The sequence below is a fragment of the Nomascus leucogenys genome, chromosome 11 (assembly GCF_006542625.1).
Source record: "Nomascus leucogenys isolate Asia chromosome 11, Asia_NLE_v1, whole genome shotgun sequence".
Taxonomy (NCBI): Eukaryota; Metazoa; Chordata; class Mammalia; order Primates; family Hylobatidae; genus Nomascus; species Nomascus leucogenys.
Genome location: NC_044391.1, coordinates 44958176 through 44979300, shown reverse-complemented (window position 1 = coordinate 44979300; position 21125 = coordinate 44958176). Strand labels below are relative to the sequence as shown.

The 21125-nt window shown below is 51.7% G+C and overlaps 1 protein-coding gene across 1 annotated transcript in view; it reads left to right on the top strand.

Moving 5' to 3' along the window:
* Positions 1-21125, top strand: part of LOC100592793 (ryanodine receptor 1) — a 137751-nt gene that overhangs the window by 29250 nt on the left and 87376 nt on the right. Inside the window, exons 24-34 of the mRNA XM_030822220.1 lie at positions 516-599; positions 1966-2273; positions 3483-3685; positions 4794-4968; positions 5133-5341; positions 9211-9605; positions 11135-11267; positions 13539-13699; positions 14264-14429; positions 18921-19007; positions 19183-19409. Coding sequence (XP_030678080.1) covers positions 516-599; positions 1966-2273; positions 3483-3685; positions 4794-4968; positions 5133-5341; positions 9211-9605; positions 11135-11267; positions 13539-13699; positions 14264-14429; positions 18921-19007; positions 19183-19409 — 2148 coding nt within the window. The remainder of the gene's footprint in view (positions 1-515; positions 600-1965; positions 2274-3482; positions 3686-4793; positions 4969-5132; positions 5342-9210; positions 9606-11134; positions 11268-13538; positions 13700-14263; positions 14430-18920; positions 19008-19182; positions 19410-21125) is intronic.

The following is a 21125-nucleotide window of genomic DNA, read 5'->3' as shown; positions in this document are numbered from 1 at the left end:
ACCCCGTCTCTACTAAAAATACAAAACTTAGCCGGGCATGGTGATGAATCCCTGTAATCCCAGCTACTTGGGAGGCTGAGGCAGGAGAATCATTTGAACCTGGGAGGCAGAGGTTGCAGCAAGCCGAGATCATGCTACTGCACTCCTGCCCAGGCGACAGAGCGAGACGCCGTTTCAGAAAAAAAAAAAAAAGCAAACAGGGAGCAAGAAAGGGACAGAGGCAGAAAGAGAGAGAAAAGGCAGGGATGGAAAGAGAGAGAGATGCAGAAAGAGACAGGGAGACAGGAGAAAGCGGCAGACAGGAAAAGACAGACATAGTCAGTTATACAGACAAAGATGCAGGGAAAGACAGAAGTCATGAAGCCTGAGGCCAGGATCAAGAGAGACAGGGCCAGAGCGCCCCAGACACTGAAGCAGCAGAGGTAGAGGGAGCTGGAGACCCTGAGGCCGTGGGAGGAGACGAGGCAGGGAGCTCCGAGGGGTGTGACCTGTCGCCTCCGCTCCCCCACCCCCAGGACTCTGCTGGCTCTGGGCTGCCATGTGGGCATGGCGGATGAGAAGGCGGAGGACAACCTGAAGAAGACAAAACTCCCCAAGACGTGAGTGTGGGCGGCCAGGTCCTGTCTGGGGATGGACTGGGGGCTGGGGATGCTGTGCTAAGGGCTAGGGAGGTCAAGGGGTCTTGTGGGGAGGCTGAGGTTAGAGAGGAAGGAGCCTTGGGTTAGGGTGAAGGTCATAGGGTCAGGGCTCTGGGGTCAGAGGTGAATGTCCAGGATTGAGGAGTTGAGAGAGAGAGAGAGAGAGAGAGAGTATGAGTCCAGGATCCAGGCTCAGGGTCTGCCTAGAGTCAGGGAAAATGAGAGCAGAGGTCACATGTCCACGTAAGGGGTAAGGGGCCAATGGTAAGAGGTGAGCATCTGGAGGTTGTTGGAGTCGTATAAGTAAGGGATCCTGAAATTACAGGTGAGCAGTTACAGGTCCTGAGTTCAGAGGTCAAGGACTACAGACCCAGGAGTTTGGGGACGATGAGGCCTGGGATCAGAGTAAGAAACCTTAAAGTGGGCTGGGTGAGGTGGCTCACACCTGTAATCCCAGCACTTTGGGAGGTTGAGGCAGGAAGATCACTTGAGCCCAGTTCAAGACCAGCCTAGGCAACATGGCGAGACCCCTCTACAAAAAATTTAAAAATTAGCAGGACATGGTGGTGGGACGTGCCTGTAGTTCCAGCAACTTGGGAGGTTGAGATGGGAGAATTGCTTGAGCCCAGGAGTTTGAGGCTGCAGTGAGCCATGATCGCACCACCGCTCTCCAGCCTGGGTGACAGAACGAGACAACAACCTCAAGAAAACAAAAAGAGCCGGGCTCAGTCGCTCACACCTGTAATCCCAGCACTTTGGGAGGCCGAGGCGGGTGGATCACCTGAGGTCAGGAGTTCAAGACCAGCCTGACCAACATGGTGAAACCCACTCTCTACTAAAAATACAAAATTAGCCAGCGTGGTGGCACATGCCTGTAATCCTTGCTACTCCGGAGGCTGAGGCAGGAGAATCGCTTGAACCCAGGAGGTGGAGGTTGCAGTGAGCCGAGATCATGCCATTGCACTCCAGCCTGGGCAACAAGAGTGAAACTCCGTATCAAAAAAAAAAAAAAAAAAAGAGAGAGAAAAACCTCAAAGTTAGTGGTGAGAGGTCCGAGAGAGTTCCGGGGTTAGAGATAGGGGTCCCAAAGTCAAGACAAAGGGGGCTAGAGGTCATTGATGTCAAAGCCCTTGCTAGGGGCCCAGGATCCTAGGGTCAGAAGCCGGGGATCTCAAAGCTTATTCTAAAATTTCATAGAACTGCAATATTATCAAAGGTCAGAAATGCCGAAGCTGGGACAAGGGTCAGCAGTCAGGGATCCCACATAGTGCAGAGCCTGGAAGTGGAGGTGAGGGCCTCGTCCCACAGAGCCCTACCATGCCCGCAGGTATATGATGAGCAATGGGTACAAGCCGGCTCCGCTAGACCTGAGCCACGTACGGCTGACGCCGGCGCAGACAACACTGGTGGACCGTCTGGCAGAAAATGGGCACAATGTATGGGCCCGAGACCGTGTGGGGCAGGGCTGGAGCTACAGCGCGGTGCAGGACATCCCAGCGCGCCGAAACCCTCGGCTCGTGCCGTACCGCCTGCTGGATGAGGCCACCAAGCGCAGCAACCGGGACAGCCTCTGCCAGGCTGTGCGCACCCTCCTGGGCTATGGCTACAACATCGAGCCTCCTGACCAGGAGCCCAGTGAGTGCTCACCCCCGGCCCCGGCCCCGACTCCTACGCCAACTCTGACCCCAGCCCCGACCCCTGATCTCTGACCTGACTCAGCCCCCAAATGAGCTATATATATATATATTTTTTTGGGGGGGGGGGCGGGACGGAGTCTTGCTCTGTCCCCAGGCTGGAGTGCAGTGGCGTGATCTCTGCTCACTGCAAGCTCCGCCTCCTGGGTTCACACCATTCTCCCGCCTCAGCCTTCTGAGTAGCTGGGATTACAGGCGCCGGCCACCACGCCCGGCTAATTTTTTGTATTTTTAGTAGAGACGGGGTTTCACCATGTTAGTCAGGATGGTCTCGATCTCCTGACCTCGTGATCCACCCGTCTCGGCCTCCCAAAGTGCTGGGATTGCAGGCGTGAGCCACCGTGCCCGGCCCAAATGGGCTGTATCTATCACATTGAGCAGACTGACCAGGAGGTCAGAAAGGAATGACCCCTCCCCGAAACTCTGACCCTTACCCCAGTTCCAACTCGGAACCTGATAGAACCACTTCCCTTGACCTGACTCCAGCCCTGCCTGGGCTATGACTGCAACCCAGAGCCATCAGCCTAGGAACCCAATGAGTGCCAACCCCACCTTTGACTCTAATTCCTGACCTCTAGCTTTGACCCCTAATCACTAATCTCTGAACTGTAGCTACCACATGAAGGCACCCAACCAAGGGCTTAGAGAGCCTGTCACCCCTACCCCTAACCTGACCCCTGACCTATCACTGGCTTCCAATCCCAGCCTTGACCCCAAACCCTGGGCATGGTCCCCAACCTTCAGTTTCTCAACTCTTGGCCCCAGCCTGAATTTCCATCCCTTCCATAGCCCTGGCTCTGACCCTCCAATCCTGGTCTCAATTCTTGATTCTAATCAACCCTAATCTTGACCCTTAACCATAACTATGACCAGCTCACTGACCTGGCTTTTTCCTTCTGTGTCTCTGCCAATATCCCTGTTTTCTGAGAACTCTGACTGCTACAGAGATAGGGGTTTCTCTCAATAGGTCCCTACCTCTCTCTGACTTTTCTGAGGTTCCCCAATTCTCCTCTAACTCCAAGAAATTGACCCTCTTCTAACAGTTCCCCAAAGCCCTTACTGTCCCCCAAAGCCCGTCTTCTACCAACTTCTCGATGTCTTGGGATCCACTTCTTCCCCAGCCTCTCTGACTGCCTGGCCTCATTTATAGGTCAGGTGGAGAACCAGTCTCGTTGCGACCGGGTGCGCATCTTCCGGGCAGAGAAATCCTATGCAGTGCAAAGTGGCCGCTGGTACTTCGAGTTTGAAGCAGTCACCACAGGCGAGATGCGAGTGGGCTGGGCGAGGCCCGAGCTGAGGCCTGATGTAGAGCTGGGAGCTGATGAGCTGGCCTATGTCTTCAATGGGCACCGCGTGGGTACCTCCCTGGGCAATATTCTGCCAGGTCCTGTGGTCTCTCCCACAGCTTGTCTACTCTGGCTCTGCCTCTGTCTGTGCCTCACTCTGTCCCCACTTCATGCATCTACTGTACCACTCATCCACCCATCTATCCATCCATTCAACCAATGATTCATCCATCCATCCATCCATCCATCCATCAGACATCCATCTATCCAACCAACAATCCATCCATCCATCCATCCATCCATCCATCCATCCATCCATCCAACCATCCATCCAGCTAACCAACCATCCATTCATCCAGCCGACATAGGGAGACCCCATCTCTACAAAAAATAAAAAAATTAGCCAGGCAAGGTAGCATGCACATATAGTCCCATCATCCATCCATCCATCCATCATCTATCCATCTGACCAGCCAACCATGCATCCATCCATGCATTCAGCCATCCATCCATCATCCATTCATCCCTCATCCATCCAACCAACCATCCATCCATTCTTCCAGCCAACTGTCCATCCATCCATCCAATAACCGTCTGCCCATCCAACAACCATTTATACAACCATCCTTCCCTTCCTCCCTCTATCTGTCATCCATTTTTCTATCCTTGCACCTACTTACACTTTCTTCTTTCTCTGTATCAACCCAGGTAGACTCTCAACTTTCCAATCATTCTTCTGTCCAGCCATGTACCCAATTTCTCAGCCATCCATCTGTCTCATTAGCCACTCATCTATTTTGTTCATGTATATAAGCATATATGGATCTGTATGGGGGACACTGATAGGTTCATTTTTCCTTTCCATCCCTCTACTTACTGCTGCTTCCAGCCCCCCACTACCACTTTGGTGGTCTGCATAACGCTAGCTATGGCAACAGCAGAGAACCCAGGCAGAAGGGAGACACAGAGATTAGTGGGGAGAAAAATTCCTGTGATCATGGATGCAAATGTGAGGAAAGATGGAGACACCGTGGGGTGACTCCTCTTCCATACCACCTGCCCTGAACCTGACACCTCGAATGTCTGTCTTCATTTATCTCTCCCTCCCTGCTTCCTTATCTCTCCATTTCTCTGTGTGTCTCCCCACACCATGTCTTCTCTGGCCTTCCTCACAGGGCCAGCGCTGGCACTTGGGCAGTGAACCATTTGGGCGCCCCTGGCAGCCGGGCGATGTCGTTGGCTGTATGATCGACCTCACAGAGAACACCATTATCTTCACCCTCAATGGCGAGGTCCTCATGTCTGACTCAGGCTCCGAAACAGCCTTCCGGGAGATTGAGACTGGGGACGGTGAGGGCTGAGACCCCTTCACATGCCCTTTCTTGTTTTCCTCTGTCTCTCCCGACCCTGCACTGCCCTTCTGCCTCCAGCTCTCCCATCCCTACCTCCTCCCCTTGGCTCCCCCTGCCCTGCCCACCTGCCCTCACCCCTGCCCATCCATCCCCTCCCACCAGGCTTCCTGCCCGTCTGCAGCTTGGGACCTGGCCAGGTGGGTCATCTGAACCTGGGCCAGGACGTGAGCTCTCTGAGGTTCTTTGCCATCTGTGGCCTCCAGGAAGGCTTCGAGCCATTTGCCATCAACATGCAGCGCCCAGTCACCACCTGGTTCAGCAAAGGCCTGCCCCAGTTTGAGCCAGTGCCCCTTGAACACCCTCACTATGAGGTAAGGACTGAGCCCCCTCAATGCCTTCTCGTCTGCCTCCAAAGCTCCTTCCTTCCACAGTGCTCTTCCTTGAGTTTCTCTTTTCCCTCCATGTTAGCACACAAACCACATGGAAGCAAGTGTCAGGGTGATGGGCTCACGGGCTATATGACTCGGGGCGTAAATTTGGCAAACCACAGCTTCCTGAGGTCCAGGTGCCTCACCTATAAAATAAGGGAAACCCTGCCTGGGCAACAAGCAAAACTCCATCTCTAAAAATAAAAAAAAAATTAAGTCTAGGCATGGTAGCTCATGCCTGTAATCCTAGCACTTAGGGAGGCTGAGGCAGGAGGATCCCTTGAGCCCAGGAGTTCAAGACCAGCCTTGGCAACACAGGGAGACCCCATCTCTACAAAAAATAAAAAAAAATAGCCAGGTGTGTAGTATGCACATATAGCCCTAGCTACTCAGGAGGTTGAGACTGGAGGATTGCTTGATTCCAAGAGGTCAAGGCTGCAGTGAATTAGCCAGATGTGGAACATGCCTGTCATTCCAGCTACTTAGGGGGCTGAGGCAGGAGACTCGCTTGAATACGGGAGATGGAGGTTGCAGTGAGCCAAGATCGCGCCATTGCACTCCAGCCTGGGCAGGGAGAGCGAAACTCCATCTCAAAAAAAAAAAAAAAAAGTTAAAGGCTACAGTGAGCTGTGTTCACACCACTGCACTCCAGCCTAAGAGACAGAGCAAGACCCTATCTCAAAAAAAAATTTTTTTTAATAAATAATTTTTAAAACTTAGCTGGGTGCTGTGGCACACGCCTGGTGTCCCAGCTACTCGGCAAACTGAGGCAGGAGGATCCTCTGAGCTCAGGAGGTCGAGGCTGCAGTAAGCTGATTACATGACTGCACTCCAGCCTGAGTGACAGAGAGGACCCTGTCTCACTGAAAAAAAAAAAAAAAAAAAAAGCTGGGCATGGTGGCTCATGCCTGTAATCCCAGCACTTTGGGAGGCCAAGGTGGGCAGATCACTTGAGCCCAGAAGTTCAAGACGAGCCTGGCCAATATGGCAAAAACCCGTCTCTACTAAAAATACCCCCCCCCCCAAAATTAACTGGTGTGGTGGCAGGTGCCTGTAGTCCCAGCTACTCAAGAGGCTGAGGTAGGAGAATCACTTGAACCCAGGAGGTGGAGGTTGCAGTAAGCTGAGATTGCACCACTGCACTCCAGCCTGGGTGACAGAGCGAGACCCTATCTCAACAAAACAAAACAAAACAAAACAAAACATAACAAAACAAAACAAAACAAAAGGACTCTGCAAAAGGAGTTTTAAGTATGGGAACGTCCAGCTGAGGTCTGAGTTTTGGAAAGGTCCCTATTGGCAGTGGATTGTAGGAGGCGATAGTGGAGTCAGAAGGATCCTAGAGGTGGCTGGGATGGGGCAGTACTGCGGAGTGGACGCAGAGTTCCTGACACCTGCCACTACCAGATGTCCCCAACCCAAGGCACAGCATGCTACACGGCAGTGAGAGTGAATACATGGAAATACACACAGCCATGTGGACGAATCTCAGACATAACATCGAGTAGAAGAAGCCGGAGACAAGAGAGCACAGGCTGTGGGATTCCATTCACAGAAAGTTCAAGAACAGGCAGAGCAGATCTGTGGTATGCTAAGTTGGGAAATTGGTTACTATGAAAGAATAACTCAGAGACATTGTTAGTTACTTTGAATGCAAATCACAGGAGGGAGATCAGTCAGTAGACTATTGCCAAAGAGCAAAGGCTGGTTGGATGCGGTGGCTCATGCCTGTAATCTCAGCACTTTGGGAAGCCAAGGTGGGAGGATCACTTGAGCCTAGGAATTCAAGACCAGCCTGGGCAACATAGCAAAACCCTGTCTCTACACAGAATAAACAAAATTATCTGGGCATGGTGGTATGTGCCTGTGGTCCCAGCCACTTGGGAGGCTGAAGTGGGACGATTGTTTGAGCCCAAGATTTCGAGGCTGCAGTGAGCCATGGTTGCACCACTGCACTCCAGCCCAGGTGACAGAGCAAGACCTGTCTCTAAGAAAAAAAGAGTGAAGGCAGAAACCAGATTTATAAGACAGAGGGGGGAAAGAGGAGAGAAAAAAGACCCCTAAAGAGTCTGAGAACAGGCTGGGCTCTGTGGCTCACGCCTGTAATCCCAGTATTTTGGGAGGCCGATGTTGGTGGCTCTCCTGAGGTCAGGAGTTTGAGACCAGCCTGGCCAACATAGTGAAACCCTGTCTCTACTAAAAATACAAAAAATTAGCCAGGCATGGTGCCGGGCGCCTATAATCCCAGTTACTCGGGAGGCTGAGGCAGGAGAATCGCTTGAACCCAGGAGGCAAAAGTTGCAGTCAGCCAAGATTGCACTCCAGCCTGGGTGACAGCGAGACTCCGTCTCAAAAAAAAAAAAAAAAAAAAGATTCTGAGAACAAAGAATCTTGTATGTACAGTTTTGGGGCAAATTCATTGGCTGGCAAGGAGTACCTAGGTTCATCTTGGCAAACTGGTCCTTGGAGAGGTCAACGTGAGGAGGGGCATGAAAGAGAACGACTTTCATTGTTTACCGAGTGTCTAGAAGACTTTTGAGACTCCATTGTTTTCGGTTTTTGTTTTTTGAGACAGGGTCTCACTCTGTCACCCAGGCTGGAGTCCAGTGGCAAGATCTCAGCTCCCCACAACCTCTGCCTCCCAGGTTCAAGCGATTCTTTTGCGTCAGTCTCTTTAGTAGCTGGAATTACAGGCACGTGCCACCACGCCTGGCTAATTTTTTGTATTTTTAGTAGAGACGAGGTTTCACCATGTTGGCCAGGCTGGTCTCAAACTCCTGACCTCAGGTGATCAGCCCGCCTCAGCCTCCCAAAGTGCTGGGATTACAGGCATGAGCCACCGCGCCCGGTCGCTATTTGTGGAATTGTAACTGAACACAGGTTCAGTTGCTCATCAGTTACAGAGTCCAATTAACAAGAGTGAGGTCTGGTAGAAAGAAAATGACTTTCTTCACCAAAACTAGTCATGGAGAAGTGACCGCATTCCCATCCAAAGCAACCACTTCAAATTTGGGGGGGGAAAGCAAGGGTTTAAAAAGGGGGAACTTGGCTGGGGGCGGTGGCTCACGCCTGTAATCCTAGCACTTTGGGAGACTGAGGCAGGCGGATCACATGAACTCAGGAGGTCGAGACCAGCCTGGGCAACATGGTGAAACCCCATCTCTACCAAAAATACAAAAATTAGCCAGACATGTTGCTCATGCTTGAACCCAGGAGGCAGAGGTTGCAGTGAGCCAAGATCACACCATTGCACTCCAGCCTGGGTGACAGAGTGAGACTCTTGTCTGGAAAAAAAAAAAAAAAGTCTGAGAACAAAGAATCTTGTAGGCACAGTTTTGGGGCAAATTTTCAGGAGGCTGAGACACAAGAATCATTTGAACCCTGTAGGCAGAGGTTGCAGTGAGCCGAGATCCTGCTACTGCACTCCAGCCTGGGCGACAGAGCAAGACTGTGTCTCAGAAACGAAAAAGCATTGAAGTTGAGCTGCCTGGTTACTGGTTACAGAATGACAGAATAGATGGTTGGATGGATGTAGGTAGGTTTTGGAAGTTAGCCCAAGTGATTCCAGTATGTGTCCGGGGCTGCTACTGTACACGACGCTCAGAGAAATGTTGCAGAGGGCTGCAAGCACCCCAGGGCCCAGCGGTGTACCCGGCCGGGAGCTTCATCCGCCTGCAGGAGGGGGCGCCCTTGACTAATTCCCACACAGGTGCACTATGGCCTAATGGTGGCTCCGTGTGTGACCAGGTGTGGAACCAATGGCCTGGCCTAGCCTGCTGCCCAGCTCAGTGCTGTATTCCCTGCCACCCCAGGTATCCCGAGTGGACGGCACTGTGGACACGCCCCCCTGCCTGCGCCTGACCCACCGCACCTGGGGCTCGCAGAACAGCCTGGTGGAGATGGTCTTCCTGCGGCTGAGCCTCCCAGTCCAGTTCCACCAGCACTTCCGCTGCACCGCAGGGGCCACCCCGCTGGCACCTCCCGGCCTGCAGCCCCCCGCCGAGGACGAGGCCCGGGCGGCGGAACCCGACCCTGACTACGAAAACCTGCGCCGCTCAGCTGGGGGCTGGGGCGAGGCTGAGAACGGCAAAGAAGGGACTGCAAAGGAGGGCGCCCCCGGGGGCACCCCGCAGGCGGGGGGAGAGGTGCAGCCCGTCAGGGCGGAGAATGAGAAGGACGCCACCACCGAGAAGAACAAGAAGAGAGGGTGAGTCGAGAGGGACCCAGAGTGGGGATTGGGGGCTGCCTTGGGACCCCCAAGTAGGCAACCACAGTAACCTGAGAAACCCCCATTGTACCCCAAAGTAGCCCCATGTATGCTAAGTGGTGTAAGAATATCGAGAGATCCTATCATGTGTCCAATGAACCCCATTATTTTCCTGGGATGCCCCAATGTCCCCAAAAATACATAATTGGGTACCCTAGTATCTATATGGAGAACTCTATTATCCTTGAGTACCTGGAGGGCCCCAAAGGGCTTCGCCCAATGGACCTTATCATCCGTGGACACTAAAAGGGACTTCAGTATCTTCCTAGGAGAGTTTACTGCACCCTAAGGTTTCCCAGTGAACACCCAGTGGTCTTCTAAATGGGGATCCTTTCTGTGTCACAAATGTACCCCCCGAAATCTAACTTGAAGGGAGATTCTGAGAAGGTACTAAATCTGCTTTTTCCCTACAATGGCAGTGGTTTCCTTTTTCTCTTTCTATCTTTTTTTTCGAGGAGGAGTCTCTGTCGCCCAGGCGGGAGTGCAATGGCGCAATCAGCTCACTGCAACCTCCGCCTCCCGGGTTCAAGCGATTCTTCTGCCTCAGCCTCCTGAGGAGCTGGGATTACAGCTACGCGCCGCCATGCCCGGCTAATTTTTGTATTTTTAGTAGAGATGGGGTTTTGCCATGTTGGCCAGGCTGGTCTCAAACTCCTGACCTCAGGTTATCCACCCACCTCAGCCTCCCAAAGTGCTGGGATTACAGGCATGAGCTACCACGCCCGGCTCCTTTTTATTTTTTTGAGGTGGAGTCTCGCTCTGTTGCCTAGGCTGGAGTGCAATGGCATGATCTCGGCTCTCCGCAATCTCCGCCTCCCGGGTTCAAGCGATTCTACTGCCTCAGCCTCCTGAGTATCTGGGACTACAGGTGTGCACCACCACACCCAGCTAATTTTTGTATTTTTGGTAGATACAGGGTTTCACCATGTTGGCCAGGCTGGTCTTGAATTCCTGACCTCAGGTGAGCCATACAATGGCAGTGGTTTTCAATGGGATTGAAAACCCATTGTGTCTCTTGGTGGATGTTTGGAAATGATGGAGTCTTTGTGGTCATTACAGTTTAGGAAGGGCTGCTGCTGCTGAGCGGGGGCCCCAGGGTTCCACCTGCCTTGCAGTGTACAAAACAGTGCCACACGATGAAGAATTGTCCTTTTCCAAGTGCATTTAGCACCTATATGAGAAATGCATGTGGGAAATGCTGACTTAGGGGGACCCCCATATACCCCAGTGGGGACCTCCGTATTCCCAGAAGGCGCCTTTAATTTGGGTAACTCAGCATCCACAAGCGCAGAGCATGGCACTTCCAGAATGGATTAGGCTGGGATGGGTGGGAATCCGCCTTCTAGAGGCAAGACCTGGGGTATTAGAAGCAGAGTGTATCCAAGCTGGATGTGGGGGGGCATGAATATTGTGGTGGTAAGGCTGGGCTTAAAAGCTGGTTCTCATGGCGCCTCTCCTCCCACCACCAGCTTCTTATTCAAGGCCAAAAAGGTCGCCATGATGACCCAGCCACCGGCCACCCCCACGCTGCCCCGACTCCCTCATGACGTGGTGCCTGCAGACAACCGCGATGACCCCGAGATCATCCTCAACACCACCACGGTGTGGACCAGGAACCCTCAATTTTGGGGTCCCCCCTCATAGCATAGGCACTCCTGAATTTCCAAGTTTAGTGTGACAGTCCCCAGTAACTGCCCACCTTACACTGGGGACTCCCCAGTACACACTAGAAACTCACAAAATATGGCACACACGGATTTAATCATTTGAACCCCTAAATCCATATAGCTAGTGGCCCACAAACGGCAGGGGGTACAGTAGAGCTGTAGCTCTGACAAGGAGCTAATTTATTTATTTATATCCCCACTGATATAACTCCCGGGGATCCCCAAAGCCATGATATAAGCCAATATAGACTACAACATTTGGGCTCACTCATATAAACACAATACCCTCAATGTAATACCTACTCTAATATATTACTGGGAACAAAAATTCATAATTGTCTTAATATAGTTTTGGGGTTCCCCAAATCCAAAATATTTCATAGACAGACAGCCTAGTACAGTGCTCCCTAACTATTTTGGCACCAGGGATCAATTTTGTGGAAGACAATTTTTCCATGGACCAGGGATGCGGGGAGGGATGGTTTTAGGATGAAATGTTCCATCTTGGATCATCAGGCAGAGATTCCTTTTTTTTTTTTTTTGAGATGGAGTCTTGTTCTGTTGCCCAGTCTGGAGTGCAGTGGTGTGATCTCGGCTCATTGCAACCTCTGTCTCCTGGGTTCAGACGAGATTCTCCTGCCTCAGCCTCCTGAGCAGCTGGGATAACAGGCTCCTGCCACCATGCCCAGCTAATTTTTGTTTTTTGTTTTTTTGAGGCAGAGTCTCGGTCTGTCGCCCAGGCTGGAGTGCAGTGGCGCAATCTCAGCTTACTGCAACCTCTGCCTCCCGGGTTCAAGCAATTCTTCTGCCTCAGCCTCCTGAGTAGCTGGGACTATAGGCACACACCACCATGCCTGGCTAATTTTTGTATTTTTAGTAGAAACAGGGTTTCACCATATTGGCCAGGCTGGTCTTGAACTCCTGACCTCGTGATCTGCCTGCCTCGGTCTCCCAAAGTGCTGGGATTACAGGCATGAGCCACTGTGCCTGGCCTAATTTTTGTATTTTTGGTAGAAACGGGGTTTCACCATGTTGGCCAGGTTGGTCTCAAATCCCCAACCTCAAATGATCCTCCTGCCTCAGACTTCCAAAGTACTGGGATTACAGGAGTGAGCCACCGCACCCGGCTATAGATTCTTACAAGGAGTACTCACCCTAGGTGGCTTGGATCCCGGTACCAGCCCACAGCCTGGGGTTGGGGATCCCTGGCCTGGAGGTTAGGATCGTGGGCCGACTGAGTGCCACTTGGGCAAAAGTCATTTTGCCGCTCTACGCCTTCTCTCCTATGGAGGTGCTATGGTTTTCCATCAGTAAATTGGGGGTAAAAATTATACCTACCTGATATGGAGGATGAAGTGAGTTCATCTGCATAAAGACCTTAGAACAGGCCTGGCATGGTGGCTCACACCTGTAGTCCCAGAACGTTGGGAGGCCAAGGTGAGAGGGTCACTTCAATCCAGGAATTTGAGGTTGCAGTGAGCTATGATGGTGCCTCTGCACTCCAGCCTGGATGACAGAGGGAGACCGCAACTCAAAAAAATAAATAAATAAATAAATAAAATGAAGAAGAAGGAAAGAAGAAAAAGACCTTAGCACAGTCAGTGCTATTTGTGAGCAATTATTTACTTATTTTTTGTATTTATTTATTTCGAGATGGAGTCTCACTCTGTCACCCAGGCTGGAGTGCAGTGGTGCAATCTCAGCTCACTGCAACCTCTGCCTCCCAGCTTCAATTGATTCTCCTGCCTCAGCCTCCCAAGTACCTGGTACTACAAAAATTAGCCGTGCCCACCACCACGCCCGGCTAATTTTTGCACTTTTAGTACAGATAGAGTTTCACCATATTGGTCAGGCTGGTCAAACTCCTGACCTCAGGTGATCCACCTGCCTCCGCCTCCCAAAGTGCTGGGATTACAGGCGTGAGCCACCATGCCTGGCCTGCAATTATTTATTTGTCAGTCTACTGTAACCTGGGAGGAACCCAAATATGGCGCTGTCACACAATATTCCCAAGGGACTCCTAAATCTAGAATTGCACAAATTGACACAGAAACAGACATAACCGGGGGTGGGGGACTCAGATCCAACAAGTTCCTGTTAAACTCCCAGAGGACCTGACAGTCCAGGGAAACCAATTTCGCGTCCCAGGGAGCCTGAGTCCCCAGACTTCCAGACTGACCACTGGTTCCCCTCCTTGTGTCGCCAGTACTATTACTCCGTGAGGGTCTTTGCCGGACAGGAGCCCAGCTGCGTGTGGGTGGGCTGGGTCACCCCTGACTACCATCAGCATGACATGAGCTTCGACCTCAGCAAGGTCCGGGTCGTGACGGTGACCATGGGGGATGAACAAGGCAACGTCCACAGCAGGTGCCGGGGCTGTTGGGAGGTGGGAGGTGGAGGGTGGGGAGGTCAGGAGGCAGTGGGAGCTCCCAACACCAGCTCTGTGGCTGCCTGGTTGTGGGACCTGGGAGCCTTCTGGAGTGGGAGGATGCTCTGGGGCACTGGCCATCCAGCTCGGAAGCTTCCCTCCTTCTCTTTTTTCCCCCTCTCTTCCTGCCCTGGTATTTTTCTTCTCCTCGTCCTCCTCTTTATGCGTTTCTCCTATTCCATTTTCTCCTTTTCCTTCTCATGCTGTTTCACCTCACCCTTCTCCTTCTCTGTCATCTCATTCTCTCTCCTCCTGCTTCCCTTCCTTTCCCTCCCTTCAGACCCCCACCCCCATCCTGACTCCCCACTGCACCAGCCGCTAGGAATCCCAGCTCCGAAGAGCTCGGTGTCTGGGGCGAGGGGTTCAGTGCTCAGGTCTGCAAGGGGTGGGCGTTTGGAGATGGGACTCAGAGGTCGTGTGTTTCCGGGAGCTTGGGGAAGGGGGTGTCCAGGGTCCAGAGCCACTCACATGAGGAGTGCAGTGACCGCTTCTGTCTCCTGCAGCCTCAAGTGCAGCAACTGCTACATGGTGTGGGGCGGGGACTTTGTGAGTCCTGGGCAGCAGGGCCGGATCAGCCACACGGACCTTGTCATTGGGTGCTTGGTGGACTTGGCCACTGGCTTAATGACCTTTACAGCCAATGGCAAAGAGAGCAACACCTTTTTCCAGGTGAGTCCAGGCCACAGCAACTTAGTGAGAGCATCCTCATGTCCCAGCATCCCAAGACAGCCCTTATAGATGTCCCCTGAGGCCAGACCTCAGAGATGGAATAAAAACAGCTCCTAGGCTGTCCTCAAGAGGTCGCTGGGAGACCACCTTGTTGAAACTTCCATGAAACTAAGGCCCAGACTGGAGGAGATACAGAATCTCACTCTGTTGCCCAGACTGGAGTGCAATGACACGATCTTGGCTCACTGCAACCTTCGCCTCCTGGGTTAGAGGGATTCTCCTGCCTCAGCCTCCTGAGTAGCTGGGATTACAGGCGTGCGCCACAACAGCCAGCTAAGTTTTATGTTTTTAGTAGAGAAGAGGTTTCGCTATGTTGGCCAGGCTGGTCTCAAACTGCTGACCTCAAGTGGTCCACCCACCTTGGCCTCCCAAAGTGCTGGGATTACAGGCGTGAGCCACCGCACCCAGCCAGAGTCCAGCCTTGACCTTGGAAAGAGGTCTCTATTCCTTCTTGAGCTGGGTGACATTAGTCACCAACTTCTCTCCAACCAGGGAACATGCTAGGATGGGCCAGAATCCTAAGGTGGCCTTTTCCTTTTCAACATTTTATTCTGAAAAATTTCAATCATACAGCAAAATTGAAGGAGCTACATAGATAACACCCTGTACCCCCCACCCGGAATCTACTATCAATGTTGTAGATATTGGCTTTATCACATATTAACCTACCTATCCATTAATCTATCTAAGGTGGGTTTGTGCAACTTTATTTTAATTTTTTGGCATCCATTGTTGGCTATGAAATTTTATTGCATTTTATTTTATTTATTTTGAGACAGGGCCTCACTCTGTCCCCCAGGCTGGAGTGCAGTGGTGTGATCACAGCTGACTGCAGCCTCAACTTCCCAGGCTCAAGCAATCCTTCTATCTCAGCTTCCTAAGTAGCTGGGACTATAGGCATGCACCACTTTGACTAGCTGATTTTTTGTGTGTATTTTTTGTAGAGACGGGTTTTCTCCATATTGCCCAGGCTGGTCTCTCACTCCCGGGCTCAAGCGATCTCCCCACCTTGGCCTCCCAAAATGCTGGGATTACAGGTGTGAGTCACTGTGCCCGGCTTATTTTTTATTTTTATTTTTTGAGACAGGGTTTCGCTCTGTTACCCAGGCTGGAGTGCCATGGTGAGATCACAGCTCACTGCAGCCATGACCTTCCTGGGCTCAAGCGATCATCCCACTTCAGCCTCTTGAATAGCTGGGAACACAGGCATGTACCACCACGCCCAGCTAATTTTTTTTGTATTTATTGTACAGACGGGGTCTCACTATGTTGCCCAGGCTGGTCTCAGACTCCTGGTCTCAAGCAATTCTTCTGCCTCAGCCTCCCAAAGTGCTGGGATTGCAGGCGTGAGCCACTGCTCCTGGCTAAAGCTTTATGTTAAATGGAGAATTAAAAACATATACAAGAATGGAATAGTATAATGAACTGCCATGCCCCTGTCACACAGCTTCAACTGTCACCCACTCACAGCCAGTCTTGTTTCATCTTTTTTATTTGTTTTTTGAGAGATAGTCTCCCTCTGTCACCCAGGCTGGAGTGCAGTGGCACAATCTCAACTCACTGCAACCTCTGCCTCCCAGGCTCAAGTGATCCTCCTGCCTCAGCCTCCTGAGTAGCTGGGACTACAGGTGTGCACCACCATGCCTGGCTAACTTTTTTTAAGTTTTAGTGGAGACAGGATCTTGCTATGTTGCCCAGGCTGGTCTCGAACTCTTGGGCTCAAGCAATCCTCCTGCCTCAGCCTCCCAAAGTGCTGGGATGACAGGTATAAGCCACTGCACCTGGCTTGTTTCATCTTTTTATATCTACTTCCCTTCCACACCCGCTGGATAATTTTGAAGGAAATTGCAAACATCAGATAGTTTCCTCTGTTTTCAGTATGTGGCTTTAAAAGATAAGGATGGTCTTAAAGAGCGTAACCACAATACCACTATCACCTAAAAGAAAAAAAAATAGTTTCTAAATATCATCAAATATCCAGTTTGTGTTCAGATTTCTCTGGTTGTCCCCAAAATGTCATTTTACCATTTCTTTGTTTGAATCAGAATCTAAGTAGGGTCATATATTTTATTTTATTTATTATTTATTTTTATTTTTATTTTTTGAGACAATGTCTCACGCTGTTACCCAGTCTGGAGTGCAGTGGCACAGTCTTGGCTCACTGCAACCTTCGCCTCCCAGGCTCAAGCCTCCTAAGTAGGTGGGATTACAGGCATGCGCCACCACACCCAGACTAATTTTTGTATTTTTAGTAGAGACGGGGTCTGGCTATATTGCCCAGCCTGGTCTTGAACTCCTGGACTCAAGTGACCCTCCCGCCTTGGCCTCCCAAAGTGGTGGGATTACAGTGTGAGCCAGCGTGCTCAACCTTATTTATTTAATTATTTATTTTAATTTATTAAGACAGAGTCTTGCTCCGTCACCCAGGCTGGTGCACAGTGGTGCCAACCGCACTCAGCCTTATTTATTTATTTACTTATTTATTTTAATTTATTAAGACAGGGTCTCATTCTGTCACCCAGGCTGGTGCACTGTGGTACAATCTTGGCTTACTGCAGCCTCAACCTCCTGGGATCAAACAATCCTCCCACCTCAGCCTCCCAAAGTAGCTGGGACCACAGACACGCACTACCACACCTGGCTAATTTTTGTGTTTTTTGTAGAGAGGGTGTTTTGCCATGTTGCCCAGGCCGGTCTTGAACTCCTGACCTCAAACAATTCACCCACCTCCACCTCCCATGTAATCCCAGAATATAAAACATGCTGGGATTACAGGCGTGCACCACCACGCTCGACCCACGGTCATATATTTCAGCTGGTTGCTCTGTACCTTGAGTTTCATTTCATATGTAGATTTCCACCTCCATTTCTTCTTCTTCCCCCCCCCGCCCCGCCCCCCGACAAATGTATTTGTTGAAGGAACCAGGCTATTTGTCCTGTAGCACTTTGCTCCTCAAAGTGTGGTCCCTGGACCAACCAGCAGGATCAGCATCAGCTGGGAGCTTGTCAGAGCTGCAGGATCTTTAGCTGGGTCTAGTCGTGGGCACCTGCAGTTCTAGCTACTCTGGAGGCTGAGGCAGGAGGATCACCTGAGTCTGGGAGGCAGAGGTTGTAGTGAGCTATGATAGCGCCACTGCACTCCAGCCTGGGTGACAGAGCGAGACCCTGCTTCTTTTTAAAAATATTAAAATGGGCCGGGCATGGTGGCTCACACCTGTAATCCCAGCACTTTGGGAGGCCGAGGTGGGTGGGTCGCTTAAGGTCAGGAGTTCGAGACCAGCCTGGCCAACATGGTGAAACCCCATCTCTACTAAAAATACAAAAATTAGCCTGGCATGATGGTGGGCGCCTGTAATCCCAGCTACTTGGGAGGCTGAGGCAGGGGAATTGCTTGAGCACGGGAGGTGGAGGTTGCAGTGAGCCGAGATTGCACCACCGCACTCTCTAGCCTGGGTGACAGAGCCAGACTTCATCTCAAAAAAATAAATAAAAATAAATAAAATTAAATAAATGCAGAGTCTTAGACCCCTTCCCATGCCTGCCAAATCAGAATCTGCATTTTGACAGGATCCCAGGGGCTTCCTGTGCATATTAAATCTGGAGAGGGCTAGCCTGGTTTCCCATAGCCTGGATCTGGCTGGTGCATTCCTGCGGTAGCGTTTTAACATTTTCCTTTGTCCCCCATATTTCCTGTAAACTGGGAGTTGGGTCCCGGGGTGCAATTAGATCAGGTTTGGTGTGGGCGGGACGGATTCGGAGACAGTGTTGTTTGTGGAGGCAGAGGCTGGCTGGATGGGCTCCACTGGGAAGATGGGAGAGGGGCAAGACAATCTGAGGACACTTCCTGGAATTTTTTGTTTTTATTTTTGTTTTGAGATAGGGTCTTGTTCTGTCACCCAGGCTGAAGTGCGGTGGTGCAATCATGACTCACTGCAGCCTCGACCTCCCAGGATCAAGCGATTCTCTCATCTTAGCCTCCTGAGTAGCTGCAACTACAGATATAGACCACCACGCCTGGCTAATTTTTTATGTTTTGTAGAAATGGGGTCTCACTATGTTGCCCAGGCTGCTCTTGAACTCTTAGGCTCAAGTGACCCTCCCACTTCAGCCTCCCAAAGTTCTAGGATTACAGGTGTGAGCTACTGCACTCTCTGGGTTTTGAAGAATGAGTATGCTTGGGAGAGAAATGGGAAAGGCATTCTCAGTGCAGGGTGTGATGTGTGCAGAGACAGATGACAGGTGGCTCTGGGAGAGTTGGAGGAGGTTGGCCTGTGGATCAGAGGTAGGGCAGTCTCAGCGTGACCTCTGAGCCATTTTGGAGCCTCTAACGCCCAGATGAAGACCTGCAAATTGGCCCCAGAGTTTGAAGTCCGAATCAACCCTCCCTCCAGCCCACCCGATTCCTCACCTCGTCCTCTTCTCCTCTGCCAGGTGGAACCCAACACAAAGCTATTTCCTGCCGTCTTCGTCCTGCCCACCCACCAGAACGTCATCCAGTTTGAGCTGGGGAAGCAGAAGGTACAAGTGCAGTGATGGGGGCGCTAATGGGGCCAGGCTGAGGCAGGAGGTGTGGGGAGGCCAGGCGGGCAGAGCCACTGAAGGGGAGGGATAATCCAAGAGGTCTCCCCGGAAGTGGTGTGGTGGGACAGAGGGGGCTGGCCATCTTGACCCATGCGTGTCACTCTGCCCTCAGAACATCATGCCGTTGTCAGCCGCCATGTTCCAAAGCGAGCGCAAGAACCCGGCCCCACAGTGCCCACCACGGCTGGAGATGCAGATGCTGATGCCAGTGTCCTGGAGCCGCATGCCCAACCACTACCTGCAGGTGGAGACGAGGCGTGCCGGCGAGCGGCTGGGCTGGGCCGTGCAGTGCCAGGAGCCGCTGACCATGATGGCGCTGCACATCCCCGAGGAGAAGCGGTCAGGGCCAGCCCAGCTATGCGGGGGGCGGCTGGTGTTGCTAGCCCTCTGGGGTCTGGGTCCCACTCAGTGCCCCTCCTCAACACAACCCTGGAATTCCAGACAACACCCGGGGAATCTCCAGACCTACCTCAGGGAACTTGGGCTCAGCTCAGACATCCCCGGATTGCACCCCAGGGGGATTCAGACTCAACGCAGGAGCCTCTAGGCCATCCCGGTGGACCGCAGGCCCACCCTAAGGGAACCCAGATAATACCCCAGGGACCCAAACCCACTCCACAGGGCCCCAAACCCATCTCAGGGAGCCAGACCCACATCAACACCCCAGGGGGCCCCAAGTACACCCCAGGATCCCTGGACATGATTCAGGGAGGCTTGGATGCACCCTAGAGTCTCTTGGGCATACGCAGGGAGACTTTAAGAAGAATCCCGTGGAGATCTCAAACCCAGCCCAGGGGACCCAGACACAGCTAGGGCCACAGATGCGTTCACATGGATGGCAGGGTTACTCTTAAGAACTGAACGTGGCCAGGCACGGTGGCTCACACCTGTAATCCCAGCACTTTGGGAGGCTGAGGCAGGCAGATCACCTGAGGTCAGGAGTCTCTACTAAAAATACAAAAATTAGCGAGCTGTGGTGGTGTGCACCTGTCGTCCCAGCTACTCGGGAGGCTGAGGCATGAGAATTGCTTAAACCCAGGAGGCGGAGGTTGCATTGAGCTAGGATCGCGCCACTGCACTCCAACCTGGGCAACAGAGCAAGAGGCCATCTCAAAAAATGGAACTCTGAACGTGGAAGGGATCCCAGACTCACCCAGGAGGCTTCTGACATGCCTCTTTCTTTCTTTCCTTCCTTCCTTCCTTCCTTCCTCCTCCCTCCCTCCCTCCCTCCCTTCCTCCCTTCCTCCCTCTCTCCCTCCCTCCTTCCCTTCCTTCCTTCCTTTATTCATTCATCCTTTCAACAAATAGCTCTGGGTCCCTCCTATGTGCTAGGTAGTATTCCAGGCTGGAGACACCAAGCCCCTGTGAAGTGACATTCTAGTAATGCTTGTACATAACTCAGGATGCTCAGACATGCCCAAAGGGACCCAATGTCATCCCCAGGTCCCCAGACACACCCATTTATTAATTTATTTATTCAACAAATATTTATGGGTACAGTGGCTCACGTTTGTAATCTAAGCACTTCAGGAGGCTGAGGAGGAGGGAGGGTTGCTTGAGGCCAGGGGTTTGAAACCACCAGGAAGCATAGTGAGAACCCATCTTCACATTTTTTTTTCTTTTTAATTAGCTTGGCTTGGTGGCACACACATGTAGTCTCAGCTACTTGGGAGGCTGAGGCAGGAGGATTGCTTAAGCCCAGGAGTTCAAGGCTGCAGAGCTAGGATCGCACCACTGCACTCTAGCCTGGGCAACAGAGCAAGACCCCATCACTAAAAAACAACAACAACAACAAATGCTGAGCACTTTACTATGTGCTAGGTGCGGTTTTAGGTGCTGGGAATATAAAAGCAAAAACGAAACAGGCAGAAATGTCCTGCCCTTGGAATTTACATTCTAATGACACTGAAACACAATAGTGTACTCAGACCTGCCAGAGGGGATTCAAACCCAATCTGGGGGCCCAAACACATCTTGGGAACATCAGATGTTCTGTGTGGACTCTCAGATTCTTACAAAGTCCCAGACCATCCCAGGGACCCCAGAGGTATCCCA